This window comes from Protopterus annectens, chromosome 4.part0 (genome assembly GCF_019279795.1).
Source record: "Protopterus annectens isolate FY-2018-M chromosome 4.part0, PAN1.0, whole genome shotgun sequence".
In the NCBI taxonomy this organism is placed as follows: domain Eukaryota; kingdom Metazoa; phylum Chordata; order Ceratodontiformes; family Protopteridae; genus Protopterus; species Protopterus annectens.
This window is the reverse complement of record NC_056733.1, coordinates 1,864,058,898-1,864,075,362: the sequence shown is the minus strand read 5'-3', so window position 1 is coordinate 1,864,075,362 and position 16,465 is coordinate 1,864,058,898. Positions and strand designations below refer to the sequence as shown.

The following is a 16,465-nucleotide window of genomic DNA, read 5'->3' as shown; positions in this document are numbered from 1 at the left end:
TGAAAGAAGGGCACGGAGGTCCCCCCTCCAGAGGAAGAGGAGCCTGGCAAAGCTCCCATTTGGATTTGGGTCCGAATAAACCTCACCATCCTGTCCATATATAACTCTGATAGACTCAGTCGAGCCTGAGGAAGCAACCGACTTGGATCTGGTTGGTCGTTGCGACGACCTTGATGAAGGCCTCTGATCCAAGGGCTCGGTCGGCTCCGGTGAGAACCTCAGGGAATAGAGTCGAGGAGATGTAGGTCTAGACACTTTGGAAGGTGGGCTAGGGAAGGGCTGACGCTCTGGGGACTGCTTGCAGGGCCTATCCCCTCTCATCTCTATCCTTATTCCTCTTATCCTTTTTTAGCCTCCCCTTCAACAGGTCTAGTGGGAGGTTGAGTCGCACCTGTGGGTGGGGGTTGAGCAACTGCTGGTAGAGCCGAAGTCGATGCATCTAAAGAGGTAACAAAGGCCCTTTGCATCCAGTTTGGCCTTCCATTCTTTTAAGGCCCTGCTAGTAGCAGAGCGGTTTTCCATAAGAACTTTATATCAACGGTAGCAGCTGGTTCAAATGGAGGCAGGGTGAGCTTTTCCAATACATAATTGAGGTCCCATGCAGGTAATGGTGATCTTCTAGGAGGCCTTACATTTTTGGCTCCTCTAAAATACTGCTTTAGTAAAGGATGAGAAAAGATTGGTGCTCTGTATTGTAATGAGCCGAAATGGCAGAGGCATGGATTTTAATTGATGAGAAAGATAGGCCTTTGTCAAGCATCTCAGTTAAGTATTGTAATATCCGAGGAATATTTGGTTCTGCTGTATCAGTTCCTTGTGCTTGATTCTAAGCACAGAATCTCTTTCATTTATCAGCATAAGATTTTCTAGTACTAGGCCTTCTGGCTTCCAAAATGACATCCGTCACAGCTTTACTGAGAGGAGTTGTTTGTGTAACTACATGGTCAGCCATGCCGCCAGGTTCAGTGTCTGGAGTTGATTGTGCAGGATTTGATTGTTTTGCTAGGACAGTAGTTGAAGTCTGAGGTAAGGTCCAAGCTGGGTATTGAGACAAGTTCCTTAGGACTGGGTACCAGTATTGGCAGGGCCAGTCCAGGGCAATTAGTATCTTTGGTTTCTCTTTTCTGACTTTTAGGAGGACCTTGGGAAGAAGAGGCAGAGGAGGAAAGGCGTAAACTGATAGGTTTTTCCAACTGAAGGATAGGGCGTCCACTTTCCATGCTTGTCTGCAATAAGTCCTTGTGCAGAATCTTTTCAATTAATAATTTTGAGGAGAGGCAAATAGATCTATGTCTGGGCTTCCCCAATTCTCTATCATGCTGAAGATTTGTGGATTTAGTTTCCACTCGTGAGGGTCCATAAGGTTTCTGCTTAAATCCTCAGCCAGAGTATTTTGCTTTCCTGGCAGGAATTGAGCTTGAAGACATATTTGGTAGGTCAAAGCTGTGTCCCACAGTGCCATGGCTAATCTGTAAACGGGTACGGGTGTGTGCCCCCTTGCTTGTTTATATACCACATGACAGTGGTGTTGTCAGTCTTTATCAGTAGTTGTCCTGGATGAAGTAAGTCCTTGAAGGCTGTTAGAGCATTTTGAACAGCTAGCATCTCTTTCTGGTTGATAAGTAGATGCATTTATTTTGGGGTACATATGCCCCGAATGCATCTTCCTGCCATGTGGGCCCCCCAGGCATAATCTGATGCGTCTGTTAAGGTTTGTTTGGTAGGGGGTAGAGTGAAGGCCCGTCCCATGTTTTGGTGACATGCCTTTGCCCACCATAGAATCTCCTGTTGTAGGCAGGGTATGAGAGGAATCATTGTTTCCAGACTGTGAGAATGCTGACTCCATACACTTTTTAGGTACCATTGAAGTTTCCTCATATGCAGTCTTGCATATGGAATCAGTAGGATGTAGAATGCCATGAAGCCCAAAGCCTGCAGAATATGTCTTGCAGATAACTGGGTTTTTGCTGCCATCAGTTTGAAGTAAGTAGTCAGTTGCCTTGGCTTGTCGGGCGTGTGGTAAGCCATCTGGGCAGTTGTATTCAGTCTTGCACCCAGGAATGTTATCTTTTGAGAGGGTACCAGTTGTGATTTCTTTTCGTTTATTGTGTACCCTAGGCATGTTAGAAGCCTTTTCACAAACGCCAGGTGCTGAAGAAGGTCCTTGCTCTCTGCTTGAATGAGACAGTAAGGGTATATTTGTATAATTTTTTGTCTGCAAAATGCAATTACTGGTGCCAGGCACTTTGTGAAGACCCTGGGTGCAGTAGATAAGCCAAAGGGCAATGCAGAGAATTGGTAATGCATTAAGCCAGCCTTGAATCTGAGGTAGCTTCTGCACGACTGTCTTATTGGGACATGCAGGTACGCCTCTTTTAGGTCTAATGTCACCAGCCAAGCATTCTTGCCCAGCATGGGCAGAAGCTGCTGTAAAGTCAGCATTTTGAATTTTGGAATGTCCAGGTATGTGTTCAAAATTGATAAATCCAGTATTGGCCACCAGTCCTTTCCCTTTCTGGATACCAATAACAGTCTTGAGTAAAAACCTTGTCCTTTTTCCTGTTCTGGTACTGGTTGAATGGCCCCATATCCATGAGGGACGTAACTTGTTTCTGTGCCTCTGCCCATTGATTTTTGGGCAGATCTGGCCAACCGTTTGCCATTGACAGTGTGTGGAAATGGAATCTGTATCCCCGTGATACTAGGTTTAGTACCCACTTTTCCTGGGTTATTAACTGCCAATTTTGAGCAAAAAGTGCTAAATTTCCCTCTAAGGGTGCTGCCAAAAGATAAGTGCTTGGTGTAGGCAGAGGGAAGACATTGGGACTGTTTTCTGTAGGTTTGCACTTTATCTCTTCCTGATTTGGAGGTTGATGCGCCCCATTGCTTTGACCTGTATGAATCTTGGCGCCTGGTATCTGGAACCCTTTGGGCATCTGGATTTGCCCCTTTGAGCTCTGTCTGACACAGGAAAGGACCAATTTTTTGTAGGCCAGTGTCTATCGAATCTTATTGGCTGCACTTGTAAGTAGTCTTTAACAGTTTGCATAGACTTAGCTTTGTCTTCCATTTTCTTTAAAACCTCTTCTGCCTTAATACCAGAGTATCATGCTGTAAAGGTGCATCTAGCAATTTAGCTTTAACATGAATAGGGAAATTTTGTTCCTTTAGCCAGGCATGCCTCCTAATAACAGATCCAGTAACTGCGGCCCTGCAGGAAGCCTCTAAGGAGTCAAAACCACATTGCAAAGTATGCTTTCCAACCTGTTCAGCTGCATGCAATAATTCCTGCAATTCTTTATTTTCTGCACATTCAGAAATCAACATCATTTTCTGTTTCAGCAATCCCATAACATGTTGCTGATACTTAAGCATATGAAATTGACAGTTTAAGGCTCTGATTGCCAAGGTTGCAGATGTATAAACCTTTTTTCCCCATCTGTCCAGTGCCCTTGAATCTTTGTCAGAGGGGGTAGAAGTTTTTGCTGTTGAGGCAACACCCTTTGGACCCTGTGAAATAGTTTCGGGATCAGCAGCAGGGTTTCTAAATAAAAATTTATGAGAGTCAGGGACCCTGTAATATCTGTCAGGCTTACTGGGAGCCGGAGGTAAGGAGTCAGGGGTCAAGCTGGACTCTGAAAACACATCATCCACAATGTCTAAAACAGGGGGAATGGCCAAAGGCCTGTGCTGAGGGAGAATGAAATCCCTGAGCCTCTTTTTTGATTCTGAGAAGTCTTGACTCTCCCAGTAAAAATGCCTCCTCAAAGTATGTAAGGTTTCCCCAAATGAATAATCCTCAGGAGGAGAAGCAGATGGCATAGATTCCTCTGCATCATCAGAATCCTCAAAGGGAGGTATAGCTAATTCATGATCAGAAGAGGAATCAGAAGAAATAGAAACCTGATCTAAAGATTCATAATCAGTGTCTTGCCTAGGCCTCTTATCTGGAGGGGGATGGGTACCCCTGATCAGGTAATAAGGTCTTCAGCCATTTTGGTAATCTGTTTTTTTAGGCATAGAGGCCTGTGCGCGTGGCTCGTGCGTCATTTTTTTAGTTTTAGAAGTTGCTTTTGTCTTTGGTTTTGCAGCTGTCATCGGTTTGATATACAAATGCTGAGGTCTGAATACACCCTCAGAAGCTAGTGCCTCCTCAGCAGCTCCGGACCCATCTGAGGGCGATACATCCGTCTGTCCAATACCTTGAGTATCTTGCGGCATGCCGGACTCCACATAGGTGCCGGTAGAGGCCTGCAACTCGAAGGTAGCAGGTATCAGGGACTGTGAAAGCACCTCGCTGAGTACCGGCAAACCTGCGACTGGCTTAGGAGAAGCTTCGTCGGTTTTGGATCTCGACTGCCTTTCTCTGTCCTTTTCTTTGCGTCTTTTATGTACTCCGGTAGTCGGATTGCTATCCGATGACATTTCTGGGTAGTTAAATCTGTTTCCCAAATACTTTGAGGCAAAAATATACCGACGCTTAATAGTGTGTTGGTTAAATCTAGCACAAAACCAACAGTCAGGCACGTTGTGATCAAGGCCTAGGCAAGGAATACAGTATAAATGGAAATCCTTATGAGGTATTTGCTTCTCACAAGTAAAACAATTAACTTTTTCTGACATCGGAAAAAGCAAGAAAAAAGTTTCCCCAACGGGGTACTTAGCTTTAGTGAAGACTTCTGTTCTCAAATATTTCAGTAGTCTGCCGACCGGCACTTGTGAAATGCTTCTGCTTCGGGCACCGCACGGCAAGAAAGACTAAAGAAAATGGCGTCGGCTGCATGTTTTATACCCCTGATGACCTGACGTCGTGGAAGAGGAGACAGCAACCGACGCAGAACCCAAGACTTTGGAATTCAGGCAGACTGAGGGCAACCCTTCAGCAGATTACCCAAATGTAATGACTGCAACAGTGAAACACGAAGAACATCTACCATAAGTATGTGCATCCATGGAGTTAATGTACTTCTTATTAATTCTGCAGTGCCCATTAACATTTTTTAATATGTAGTTTTGATTGCATTATGATTCTCGAAAGATGTAAAGTGCAACACAACAGGAAGTTAGGTTACTTCATACACAATTCTTTCAGATGTATGCAAGAAGAGAGAAAAAGAATATATTTGGCTAAAAGTTCAATCTCATAATTACCTGCAGAGCATTAAGAAAAGATATTGCCTCCTTTTCTTTTTCTTCTTTTTCTTCAGTCATGTTCGCCAACTGGCGTGCAAGCTTAACATTGGACAATTCCAACTGCTCCTGTCGATACATTAGCTCAGATAGCTTTTCTTCCAATTCAGCCTGTGAAAACAATGACATTAAGACATTTCCACAATTTGCTCTCAAGGTTGCTGCAACTTTCCAAAATCTAGCAATGTCACCATTATGACAACCTAGATAAAATTACACATTCTTGCTTCCCTGAATTCTGTCTTACCTCTGAAAATTTGCTACCTCTAACAAACATCAAAGCCAAACCTTACTGCTACGTTAAGTTAAAAGCCTCCCCAATTTCAGTCTAGAAGCATTAGTAATGAAAAGTTGTTGGGACTGATTAATTCAAATACCACTGCTGACGCTGGAAGAAACTATCCTAACGCAGCACATTTTCAAGATAACAGAAAAGCAAACACTGCCTCTGTGGATTCCCACTCTTGTAGCCACTGCAGCAATCCATTCCATGGGTCTACTACCCTTTTTTTGTCTTTCAAGAAGGCAAAAGACTCAAAAATGATAATTATGCTCACAAGTCTGAAAGTAAATTCCTGTACAAATTCCATTTCGGGAGGTCCTGAAGACCTGCTCAAGTGGTCAGCCATCACATTCTGCTCACTGGATATGTAGACTACTAGAAGACAGAAGGACTACTTCCAAGCCACGTTCTAGGGAATCATGGCCAGCCTGCAAACTGAATAAGCATTGTTGCCCCTTCCACCAATCCATCTGAAGATGGACCACAATACAGGTGTGCTCTGTCACCATCTACAGTGTGCTTGGCTAAAGTACTGACCTGAACTTGCAGCACAAAATTATGGTAATCTATTTCACATTTACATGGTCTACTTGGCTGATGCACCGACCTGCAAATCACAGCACAAAATGATGGTCATTGCTTTCACATTTATATGCTTGGACTTCGCCTTGCTCTACTCATATCTGCCCTTTTCAGACTGACCGTTCTCTAGGGTGGCTGTTCTACTCAAAGGTTGAGGTGCCACTGAATTATACTAAAGTTCAGCTGTGCAACAGAAGTCACCAGCACTGATGCCAAGACACAAGTGTAATGCCTTTAGGAAACCCCCTAGCTATCAGATAGATCACCACGGCAATCCAAGTGATGAACTGATGACAGAGCAAAATATTTATGGCACAGATGCTGCTTGCTTCCAATCAAGATGTAGTTTCTAGAAGCAAGATCAGTGTTCTATCCTTTGAAAAAGGAATATGTGCAGTTGAGTGCAAGCATACTTTCTGTAAAAGCACATTTTGGAGAGTCAGTATCATAGATAGAAGGAAGGCCTGACAAAGAAATTCACTAGAGTGGATTTTGGAGGAGCTGACTCTGTGTGGGGGTGGGGGGGTGATCATGAGGCAAAAGCCATTTTTTGTCTGTTGCAGGGAGCCATGCTGGGCTACATGTGCCAGCTGCCTATTTGAGGTAGAATCTGGAAGACAGGAAAGTATTACAAGTTATGTTATGTCTGTGGGCAGGGAAAGAAGGGGAATGAATCACTGCAGACACCCAGCTAAACAAAACATAACATGATAAAGGTTAGGATGCAACTATTAAGTTTCAGGCTAAAAGCCAAGTAGCCAACCAACTGCATGTCTTCTCTTTCTGGAAGCTGGGTTTTCAAAGCCTGCATAGCTGTAAGGTTCTTGCGATCTGGTGAGACTAAACCCACCCTGCAAAGGGATATGCCCTGGGTACATCCCAGCTGCAAACATCCAGGTGAGTACATAGGGATGGAATATGCAGGTGGATCTAAAGTCAGTAGTGTCTGACCCTACCAAGTTAGTCCTACAAAATTGTGAGGTCGCCTCGCCACTGGAACAGTAACATTTGGGTTTTATCAAACTTACCCTTTCTTCATATTGTTAACATTTTAACCATCAGTCCATTATTCCCTATGAGGGCTTAAATGGTCTGTGCCAGAGATGCACGATACCTTGGCAAATGACCAAGGGACTGGTATTAAACCAATATTGTCAAGTACTTTCTCTGTTAAACAATTTAGCCCTCGCAGGGAATTGTGAATGACAATTTATTAGCCTAAATGTCTAAGAAACAGTATAAAAGTAAAAAGAAGTAAACGTGAAAAATAACTATTTATTCCTTTAATCATTCACTCACTGGATAACCAGGTAGATATGAACACACATTTCAACCCATATCTAGGTCACGGGCACAATTTTAAAAATAAATCTGGCAGATAAATCACTGGAGAACAGAAACAAATCAGATATAGAAGAGAGTCACCAAATTCAAACAGGTACAAATGTCAAGTGTTAAGACACAACAAAACTGCTACATATGTACAAGTAAATTTTACTTCTTTCATAATACACGCAACAGTCCAAATGTATTACAAATTTGCGGAATTGCACTTCAACCAATGCCCTTGTAGCAATTACACACATATGCTGACAGTAAATGTTACTAATTACCTTCTGAAATCAATAAGCTACTTTTATATTCTGAAAGGCACCGGCAGTAAATTCCAGGCTGCAAGAACAAGTTTTCCCGGCAACAAGCCAAAGGGAGGCCTTCTGAATATCAGGACCTTTGTTGGTTATTGGGCTATAGGGTATTAATGAATGGCTGTTTTTAGTCCGACAGTTGGGAGGGGAATATATATAAAAAAAATGAAACAGTCAGCTTGGGTAAAACTCAGTTACTGGCTAGTAATGACATTGGCTGAATGCCAGCAAAGAAGAAATTTAGAGAAAATAGAGTTGTGTACACTTACCATAAATGTAGAGGTTAGAGTGTATTCACTGTTGCAGTCATCACATTTGGGTTGTCTGCTTGCAGTAGCCCTCAGTCGGCCTGATTATCAAAGTCTTTGGTCCTGTGTCGGTTGTTGTATCATCTTCCATGACGTCAGGTAGTCAGGGGTATAAAGCATGCAGCAGATGCCATTACATCAGTTTTTCTTGCCCCAGATGTCAGGTGCCCCCCTAATGTGAAGCCTATATATATATATATATATATATATATATATATATATATATATATATATATATATATATATATATATATATATATATATATATATATATTTATCTAATCTATATATGTATATCTATATATACATACACACACACACACACGTATACAAAGGTTACACCTCAAACAAAAAAGCAAATACACCAAAAATCTTTTAAGCATAGTAAAGGAGAGTAGAGGTGTAGCCAAAAGTAATCAAGGGGCTGGAGGGTGGGTAACCAGGACTGTAACAGTGAATACACTCTAACATCTACATTTATGCTAAGTGTACACAACTGTACTATGTTTTTTAGTGTTTCACTGTTGCAGTCATCACATTTGGGTAGATTCCCAAAGCTAAAGATGGGAGGAGGAATTTAGATAGCATTAGGACCAGCTATAAGGCCCTGCAAGACTGCAGTGGCAAAGCCAGCTCTAGATTTGGAGAAAATTGGTAAATGGTAATGCTTGGTGTAAGCATGTACAGAACTCCAGTTAGCAGCTTCTAGGATGTCCCTGGTAGGGACCTCTCTGAGAAAGGCTGTAGAGGTAGATGCAGCCCTTGTTGAATGGGGTCTAATCCCCTGTGGGATAGGTTTCCATGGTGTTTATAGCAGAAATGAATGCAATGGCCTATCCATTTAGAAATGGTTTGGTTTGAAATGGCCTTCCCCTCTGCAGCAAATGCCAACCGCAGTTGTTCAGACTTCGAGGTTTAGTCCTGTCAAAGTAAAATCTAAGTTGTCTGTGCACATCTAAGGAGTGCAGTATCCGTTCCCCTTTGTTCTGTGGATTAGAAAAGAAGGTTGGCAAATGAATAGACTGATTAAGAGCCACACTGGATACCACCTTGGGCATGAAGGAGGGACTGGTCCTGAGGTACACCCTGTCCTCCATGAAAGATGATGAAAGGCTCCACTGTCATACGGGGCCTGTAGTTCAGATACCCTTCTTGCTGAAGTAATTGCTAAAAGGAAAGCTGTTTTCCAAGAAAGAAATTTTAACTCTGCACTTACAGTTGACTCAAACGGAGGAAAAGTGAGTTTTTCCAATACAAAGTTAAGGTCCCATGCCGGAGATGGGGCTCTCCTGGGTGGTCTTAAGTTTTTGGCCCCTCTGAGGAACTGCTTAAGCATTGGATGAGAGAAGAGGGGTGGTTCTGTGTTGTAATGAGCTGAAATGGCAGAGGTGTGAATTTTGATAGAGGAAAAAGAAAGGCCCTTGTGAAGCATCTCAGTTAAGTATCGAAGAATCTGAGGTAAATTGGGTGCCCATCCCTTGAATTTGGTTCCAGGCATAAGATTTTCTAGTACTAGCCCTCTTGCCTCCACAATGACATCCAACACTTGTTTACTGAGGGATGGTAACGGAGAGATTAGGTAAATAGCCAGGCTGCCAGGTTCAGAGTGAATTTGAGGGTGCAGAATCTAGATCTCCTGCTGTGACAGCAGGGTAGGGGTCTGAGACAGGTGCCATGCAGCCAGCAGTGACAAACTGCACAAAAGGGGGTACCAGTGTTGGTGTGGCCAGTCTGGTGCAATCAGTATCGTCCTCTGATTGTCCTGTTTGATCTTTAGTAGTACTTTGGAGAGGCAGAGGAGGAAAGGCATAAACTGATGGACTTTTCCAGCTGAAGGGCAGAGCATCCACTTTCCAAGCTTGTTTGTGGGGAGTCCTTGTGCAGAATTTGTCCAATTGGTAATTCTGGGGGGAGGCAAACGGGTCTAGATCTGGGCTCCCCCATTTGTTTATCAACATATTGAAAATCTTTGGTTCCAGTTTCCACTCATGTGGATCCATGAGATTTCTGCTGAGTTCGTCTGCCAGTGTATTTAGTTTTCCTGGTAGGAATTGAGCTTGAAGATGCACTTGGTAGCTCAAGGTTGTGTTCCACAGAGCCATGGCTAGTCTGCAGAAGGGGTAAGAATGGGTACTCCCCTGCTTGTTTATGTACCACATAACAGTGGTGTTGTCCATCCTTAGCATTAATTGTCCTGGAAGAATGTGGTCTTTGAAGGCCGTCAGAGCATTCTGTACAGCTAACATTTCTTTTTGATTGATATGCAGGTGCATCTGACTTGGGTTCCACTTGCCCTGAATGCACTTCCCTGTCAGGTGAGCCCCCCATGCATAGTCTGATGCGTCTGTTAGGGTTTGGGCAGCAAGGGGTAGAGTGACTGGTAGTCCCTTGTTTTTGTGGCATGCCTCTGCCCACCAAAGGAACTCTTAACTGTAAACAAGGTAAGAAAAATCATTGCTTCTAGATCCTGAGAATTTTGACACTATAGGCTTTTTAGATAACATTGTAGTTTCCTCATATGCAGTCTTGCATATGGAATTAATAGAATGCATGATTCCATTTAAAACCAAGGCTTGCAATATTTGCCTTGCAGATAACAGGGTTTTTGTGGCCAGTAGTTTGAAGTAAGTTGTCAAATGAATTTGTTTCTCTGGTGTGAGGAAAGCCATCTGGGAAGTTGTATTCAAGCTTGCTCACAGGAATATAATTTGTTGACAGGGTACCAGATGTAATTTCTTTTTGTTTATGGTGTACCCCAGACAAGTTAGCATCTTTTGTACAAATGCCAGGTGATTCAAAAGTATGTCCTGGCTTTCTGCCTGAATTAGACAATTGTCCAGGTATGGGTATATTTGAATATTTCTTTGCCAGCAAAATGCAATGACTGGAGCTAGGCACTTTGTGAATACCCTGGGCACAGTAGATAAGCCAAAGGGCAGTGCAGAAAACTGATAGTGCATGTAGCCTGCTTTGAAGCGTAGGTATCTTCTGCAAGATTCCCTGATTGGGATGTGCAGGTAGGCTTTCTTTAAATCCAGTATTGCCAACCAGTCATTTTTGCCTAGCATAGGAAGTAACTGGTGAAGAGTTAGCATCTTGAATTTTGGAATCACCAAAAAGGTGTTTAATATAGAAAGGTCCAGGATAGGACGCCATGAGTTGTCATTTCTGGGTACCAGGAAAAGTCTTGAGTAGAAACCTTGTCCCTTTTCCTCTTCTGATACAGTTTGAATAGCCTTTTTGGTTGAGAGTGTACTTGCTTTTGAGTCTCTTGCCCACTGATTTGGGGGTAAATCTGGCCAACCGTTTAGGGCTGGTAACGTGTGGAAGTGAAATCTGCATCCTTGGAAAACTATTTAAAACCCATTTGTACTGGGTAATGAGTTCCCAGTTTTTTGTCTGTAGAGCAATCTTCACCCCTAAAGGAGCAGTCAGTTGAGAAGTGCTTGGAAGTTTTAAAGTTAAGTCACTGAGACAGTTTACCATAGGTGGGAGTCTTACTACTCCCTGATTTGGAAGTGGGAGCCCCCTACTGCTTAGTCCTGTGCATACCCTGGGACTGAATCCTGGGTGTTCGGCTGGTTCTGGGTTTGGCTTGGAAGAGACAGGAAAAGACCAATTCTTAGATGGTCAATACCTGCTAAATCTTGGAGGCTGTACTTGTAGGAAATCTTTAACAGTCTGCATAGATTTAGCTTTTTCCTCCATCTTTTTAAGAACAACTTCTGCTTTGCTGCCAAACAGACTGTCTTGATTTAAGGGATCATCCAGCAATTTAGCTTTAACATGATCTGGCAAAGATTGCTCCTTAAGTCAAGCATGCCTTCTAAGTACAGACCCAGTGACAGCAGCCCTGCAAGATGCCTCTAGTGAATCAAAACCACATTGCAAAGTATGCTTTCCGACCTGTTCAGCAGACTGTAAAATCCTTATTTTCAGCACAGTCAGGAATCAACATTTTCGGTTTAAGCCATCCGAAAATATGCTGCTGATACTTTAACATATGAAACTGGAAGTTTAAGGACCTAATGGCCAAAGTTGCAGAAGTGTATACTTTCTTACACCATCTATCCAGTGCCCTGGAGTCTCTATCAGAGGGGGTAGGATTTTTGGCAGTAGTTGCCTTAATGCCCTTGGGTCCCTGTGAAATGGTCTCAGGATCCGCAGTAGGATTTTTAAAAAAGGAACTTGCAAGAGTCAGGAACCCTGTAATATCTATCAGATTTTCTGGGAGCAGGAAGTAAAGAATCAGGGGCCAATCTAGATTCCGAAAAGGCATCATCAACAATGTCTAGTACAGGAGGGATAGCTAAAGGCCTGTGCTAGGGCAGGAGTAAGAAATCCCTAAGCCTCTTTTTAGAATCGGAGTAATCTTGGCTTTCCCAGCGAAAATGCTCCCCAAGAGTATGCAGGGTTTCACCAAAAGAGAAATCCTCGGGGGGGGGCAGAGGGAATAGAGTCCTCTGTATCAGAATCCTCATATGTAGATAAGGGTAAATCCTAGTGAACACAGAAATTTTAGAATCCTGGTCAAAAGTTTCAATCAAATTCAGTCCCATGTCTCTTAGAGGGGGAAGGCTGGCTTCCCCTGATTAAAGTAATAAGGTCTTCAGTCATTCTTATAATTTGTTTTTTAGGCATAGAGGCCTGACCATGCGGTCTGGGCATCTGTTTTCTAGGCACAGTTCAAGTTTTAGGCCTTGAAAAAGAAGAGGGCATTGGTTTAATATGCAAGTCAGTAGGCCTGAATACATCCTCAGAAGCTGGTGCCTGCAGAACGGCTCCGGACCCATCCAAGGTAGAGACATCCGCAAGTTCCACAGTTGAAGCATCTCGCGGCATACCGGACTCTGAATGGGTCGCAGTAGAGGCCTGCGAATCTGAAGCAGTGTGCATCAGGGGCTGCGAAAGCACCTCACCGAGTACCGGCGAACTGGCAACTGGCTTAGAAGTGTTGTCGGCAGTTTTGGACCTAGGTGGCCTGTCTCGATCTTTATCTTTGCATTTTTTTGGAATGCCGGTAGTCAGATGGCTTGCCAAAGACATATCTGGATAACTGAACAGAGTGCTAAAATATTTAGAAGCATAAATATACAGTCGATGAATAGTTTGTTGCTTAAATAACGCACAAAACAGACAGCAAGCTACGTTGTAGTCGGGGCCTAGGCAAGGAATACAGTACGGATGAAAATCTTTATTTGCTTTCCACAAGAAATACAAGTATTGACTTTTACTGACATCTGTTTACAGCAAGAAAAAGTTTCCCCAATGGGGTACTTTGCTTTAGTTGAAGACTTCTGTTCTGAAACTCGAAAAAGAAAATTTCAGGAGTCGCCCAATTGGCACTTGAGAACTGCTTCTGCTTCGGGTACCGCACAGCAAGAAAGACTGATGTAATGGCATTGGCTGCATGCTTTATACCCCTGCCTACCTGAAGTTACGGAAGATGAGACAGCAACCAACGCAGGACCCAAGACTTTGATAATCAGGCTGACTGAGGGCTACTGCAAGCAGATAACCCAAATGTGATGACTGCAACAGTGAAACACAAAGAACAAGAAGTTATGCACTCACCATAACGTTCGACGTATGTAGTCCATCCCGCCTCACATTCTTACCCTTGGGTTCAGAGCCGAACCTCGGCTCCGACTCTGCCATACTCTAGCTCAAAGTCTTCAATTGGCTTGCGGCTAAGAGGTATCCCATACTGCAACGCACCCATCCCAGATCTTGTTTGCTGCAAGCTCTCTCACACACACACTGAAAGGAAGAACCAACCCAACAAAAAAGGATACTGAAACCAGAGACTAAACCTCTAGGTCCTCCAGGAGGGGGTAGGTGGGTGGGTTAGTAATAATGTGAGGAAAGATGGACTACATACATCGAACGTTATGGCGAGTACATAACTTCTTGATGTTATGTAGTCCAATCTCGCCTACATTCTTACCCTTGGGACAGCGTCCCTAGCACCTAAACCTTGGGTGGCTCATTGTAAAATACTGCTGAGCACGGTGGAACCAATGGAAGGTCTGCCTCTAGATATCAGATCCAATTTGTAGGGATTAATAAAGGTGTGAAGCGATGCCCATGTAGCTGCAGCACAAATATCATCCATAGACATCCTAGCCTGAAAAGCAGTAGAGGTAGACACCGATCATGTAGAATGAGCTTTCACTATAAAGGGCAATTCCTTGCCATTTGAAGTATAAATGAAGGAAATGCAACTAGAAATCCATCTGGACAGTTACTTTAGAAACTGGAAACCCAAGTCTATTGTCTGAGAACGAGACAAAGTTGATCTGATTTCCTAATATCTTTAGTTCTATGTAAATAGAAATGCAATTGTCTGAACATCTAGTTGATGAAACTTAAATTCTGTGAATTCAGGGAAAAACACAGGCAGCACAATGGACTGGTTGAGATCGACAACCGAAGCAACCTTTGGCATAAAGGCAGGATTAGGTCTTGGAGAAACCCTATCCTTGTGAAATACCAAGTATGGGGGCCGAACCGATAAAGCTTGGAGTTCAGAGACCCACCTAGTCGAAGTGATGGCTATCAAAAAGATCGTCTTCCAAGACAAAAATTTAATGTCACAAGTAGCTGCGGGCTCAAAGGGAGGAGAGGTAAGCCGCTGTAACACAAAACTGAGGTTCCATGGCATTACAGGATCAAAGACTGGAGGTCGAAGTAGCATAGTCCCTTTCAGAAAAGCCCTACAAAGCCTGTGCGCCATTAGATTGGGTTCATTAGCAACATGAAAAGTAGAAATGGCTGCCAACTGTACATTGATGGTTGCCGCAGCTGATCCCTGGCTAAACAGTTGAGAAAGAAATTCTACATCTGATGGAATGGGAGCTGTATAGGGATCAGTCTGCCTTTCATGAGCCCAAATGGAGAATTCTCTTCCACTTACTGGAATAAATCTTCCTAGTAGAAAGCCTGTGGGAAGAAGACAGAACATGAATCACCTCCAGGGAAAAATCATGAATCCTGACTAGAGACTGAACTGGAGCAGCCAAGCTGTCAACTTAAGGGTCTGAATGGAGGGATGGAACTGCCCTGACATATGAATCAGCAGATCTGGCTCTGGGTCCAGTATCCATGGATCTTCCATTAGATAAGGTTGGAGCGGATCGTCCATTAGATAAAGTTGGAGAAAAGGGAACCAAATCTGACGAGGCCAGTGTGGTGCAATCAGTATCATCTGGCTTCCCAAGGATTGTGCTTTCTGACTAACCTTCGTTATCAGGGGGACTGGCGGGAAGGCAGAGAGAAGACCCAAGGGCCAATCATGAACTAGAGCGTCCCTGGGTGCCTCCCCCTTCGGGGGGATAAGGGTGAAGTAGCTGCTGCATTTGGCATTGAGGGAGCTGGCAAATAGGTCGCAGCAAGGATGACCCCATCTGCAGAAAATCTGCTCCGCCACTTGTTGGTTCAGGGACCACTCGTGAGGCATCAGAATAGCTCTGCTCAGCCTGTCGGCAATTACGTTGGACTTCCCTGGTATGTGCATTGCCACTAGAAAGCATCGGGAAGACAGTGCCCACGGCCACACTCAAAGTGCTTCCCCGCAAAGGGGATATGACCTGATTCCTCCTTGTTTGTTCAGATACCATACCAATGACATGTCTGAATGGATTGCAGTTGTCCCATGAGGAAGAAAGCCCTGAAGTGCTTGCAACGCTAACAGCACTGCTCTTATCTCCAAGACACTGATATGCAAATGGGTCTCGTGTTCTTGCCACGTGCCTTGGACTGTCCTGACGAGATAAAGCCTCCCCCACACCCGATCTGAGAGGCATCAGTGGTCACCGTGGCAACTGGAGAAGTAAAAACGAAAGGCATGTCCGCGTTGAGATTGCTGGTCTGAAGCCACAAGCACAGATCCTGCTTGCATTTGTCTGTAATCAGAAGAAGATAGGAGAGCGGGAGATGCTGTAGAGATCATTGGGCAAAAAGCAGCTACTAAAGAAGCCTCATGTGTAGCCTCGCTAGAGGAACTAGCATAATCATGGCAGCCATGGTCCCTAATAACTTGAGGACCAGTTTTGCCTTAACCTTCAATGGTAGCAAAAGTGTAGACCTGCTGCTGCAAAACCTGGATTCTCTCTTCTGGTAGGAAGGCCCTCATGAGTACTAGGTCTAATTTGGAGCCGATAAAGGTAACACGTTGCGAGGGCAACAAGGCAGACGTTTCCCAATTCAAAGTAATTACCAGACTTTTGCACAGCGCAATAGTGGTGTACCTAGTCTGTAGCAGTAGATGCCTGGTGGTGGCAGACAGGAGCCAGTCATCCAGGTACGGAAACACTTGGAATCCCTGACATCTCAAGTGAGCCATTACCACTGCCTTGCATTTGGTGAACACCCTGGGGGCTGTGGTGAGACCAAAGGGCAGGGCGCGAAATTGAAAGACCGGCTTCCAGTCGGAAGCACAAGTGACTTCTGGACGC

General features: G+C 43.9%; 1 protein-coding gene across 2 annotated transcripts in view; it reads right to left on the bottom strand.

The window, feature by feature from the left end:
* Positions 1-16,465, bottom strand: part of SPDL1 (spindle apparatus coiled-coil protein 1) — a 1,384,944-nt gene that overhangs the window by 897,921 nt on the left and 470,558 nt on the right. For both annotated transcript variants that reach the window (XM_044069534.1, XM_044069533.1), the window contains exon 5: positions 5,152-5,301. In XM_044069534.1, coding sequence (XP_043925469.1) covers positions 5,152-5,301 — 150 coding nt within the window. The remainder of the gene's footprint in view (positions 1-5,151; positions 5,302-16,465) is intronic.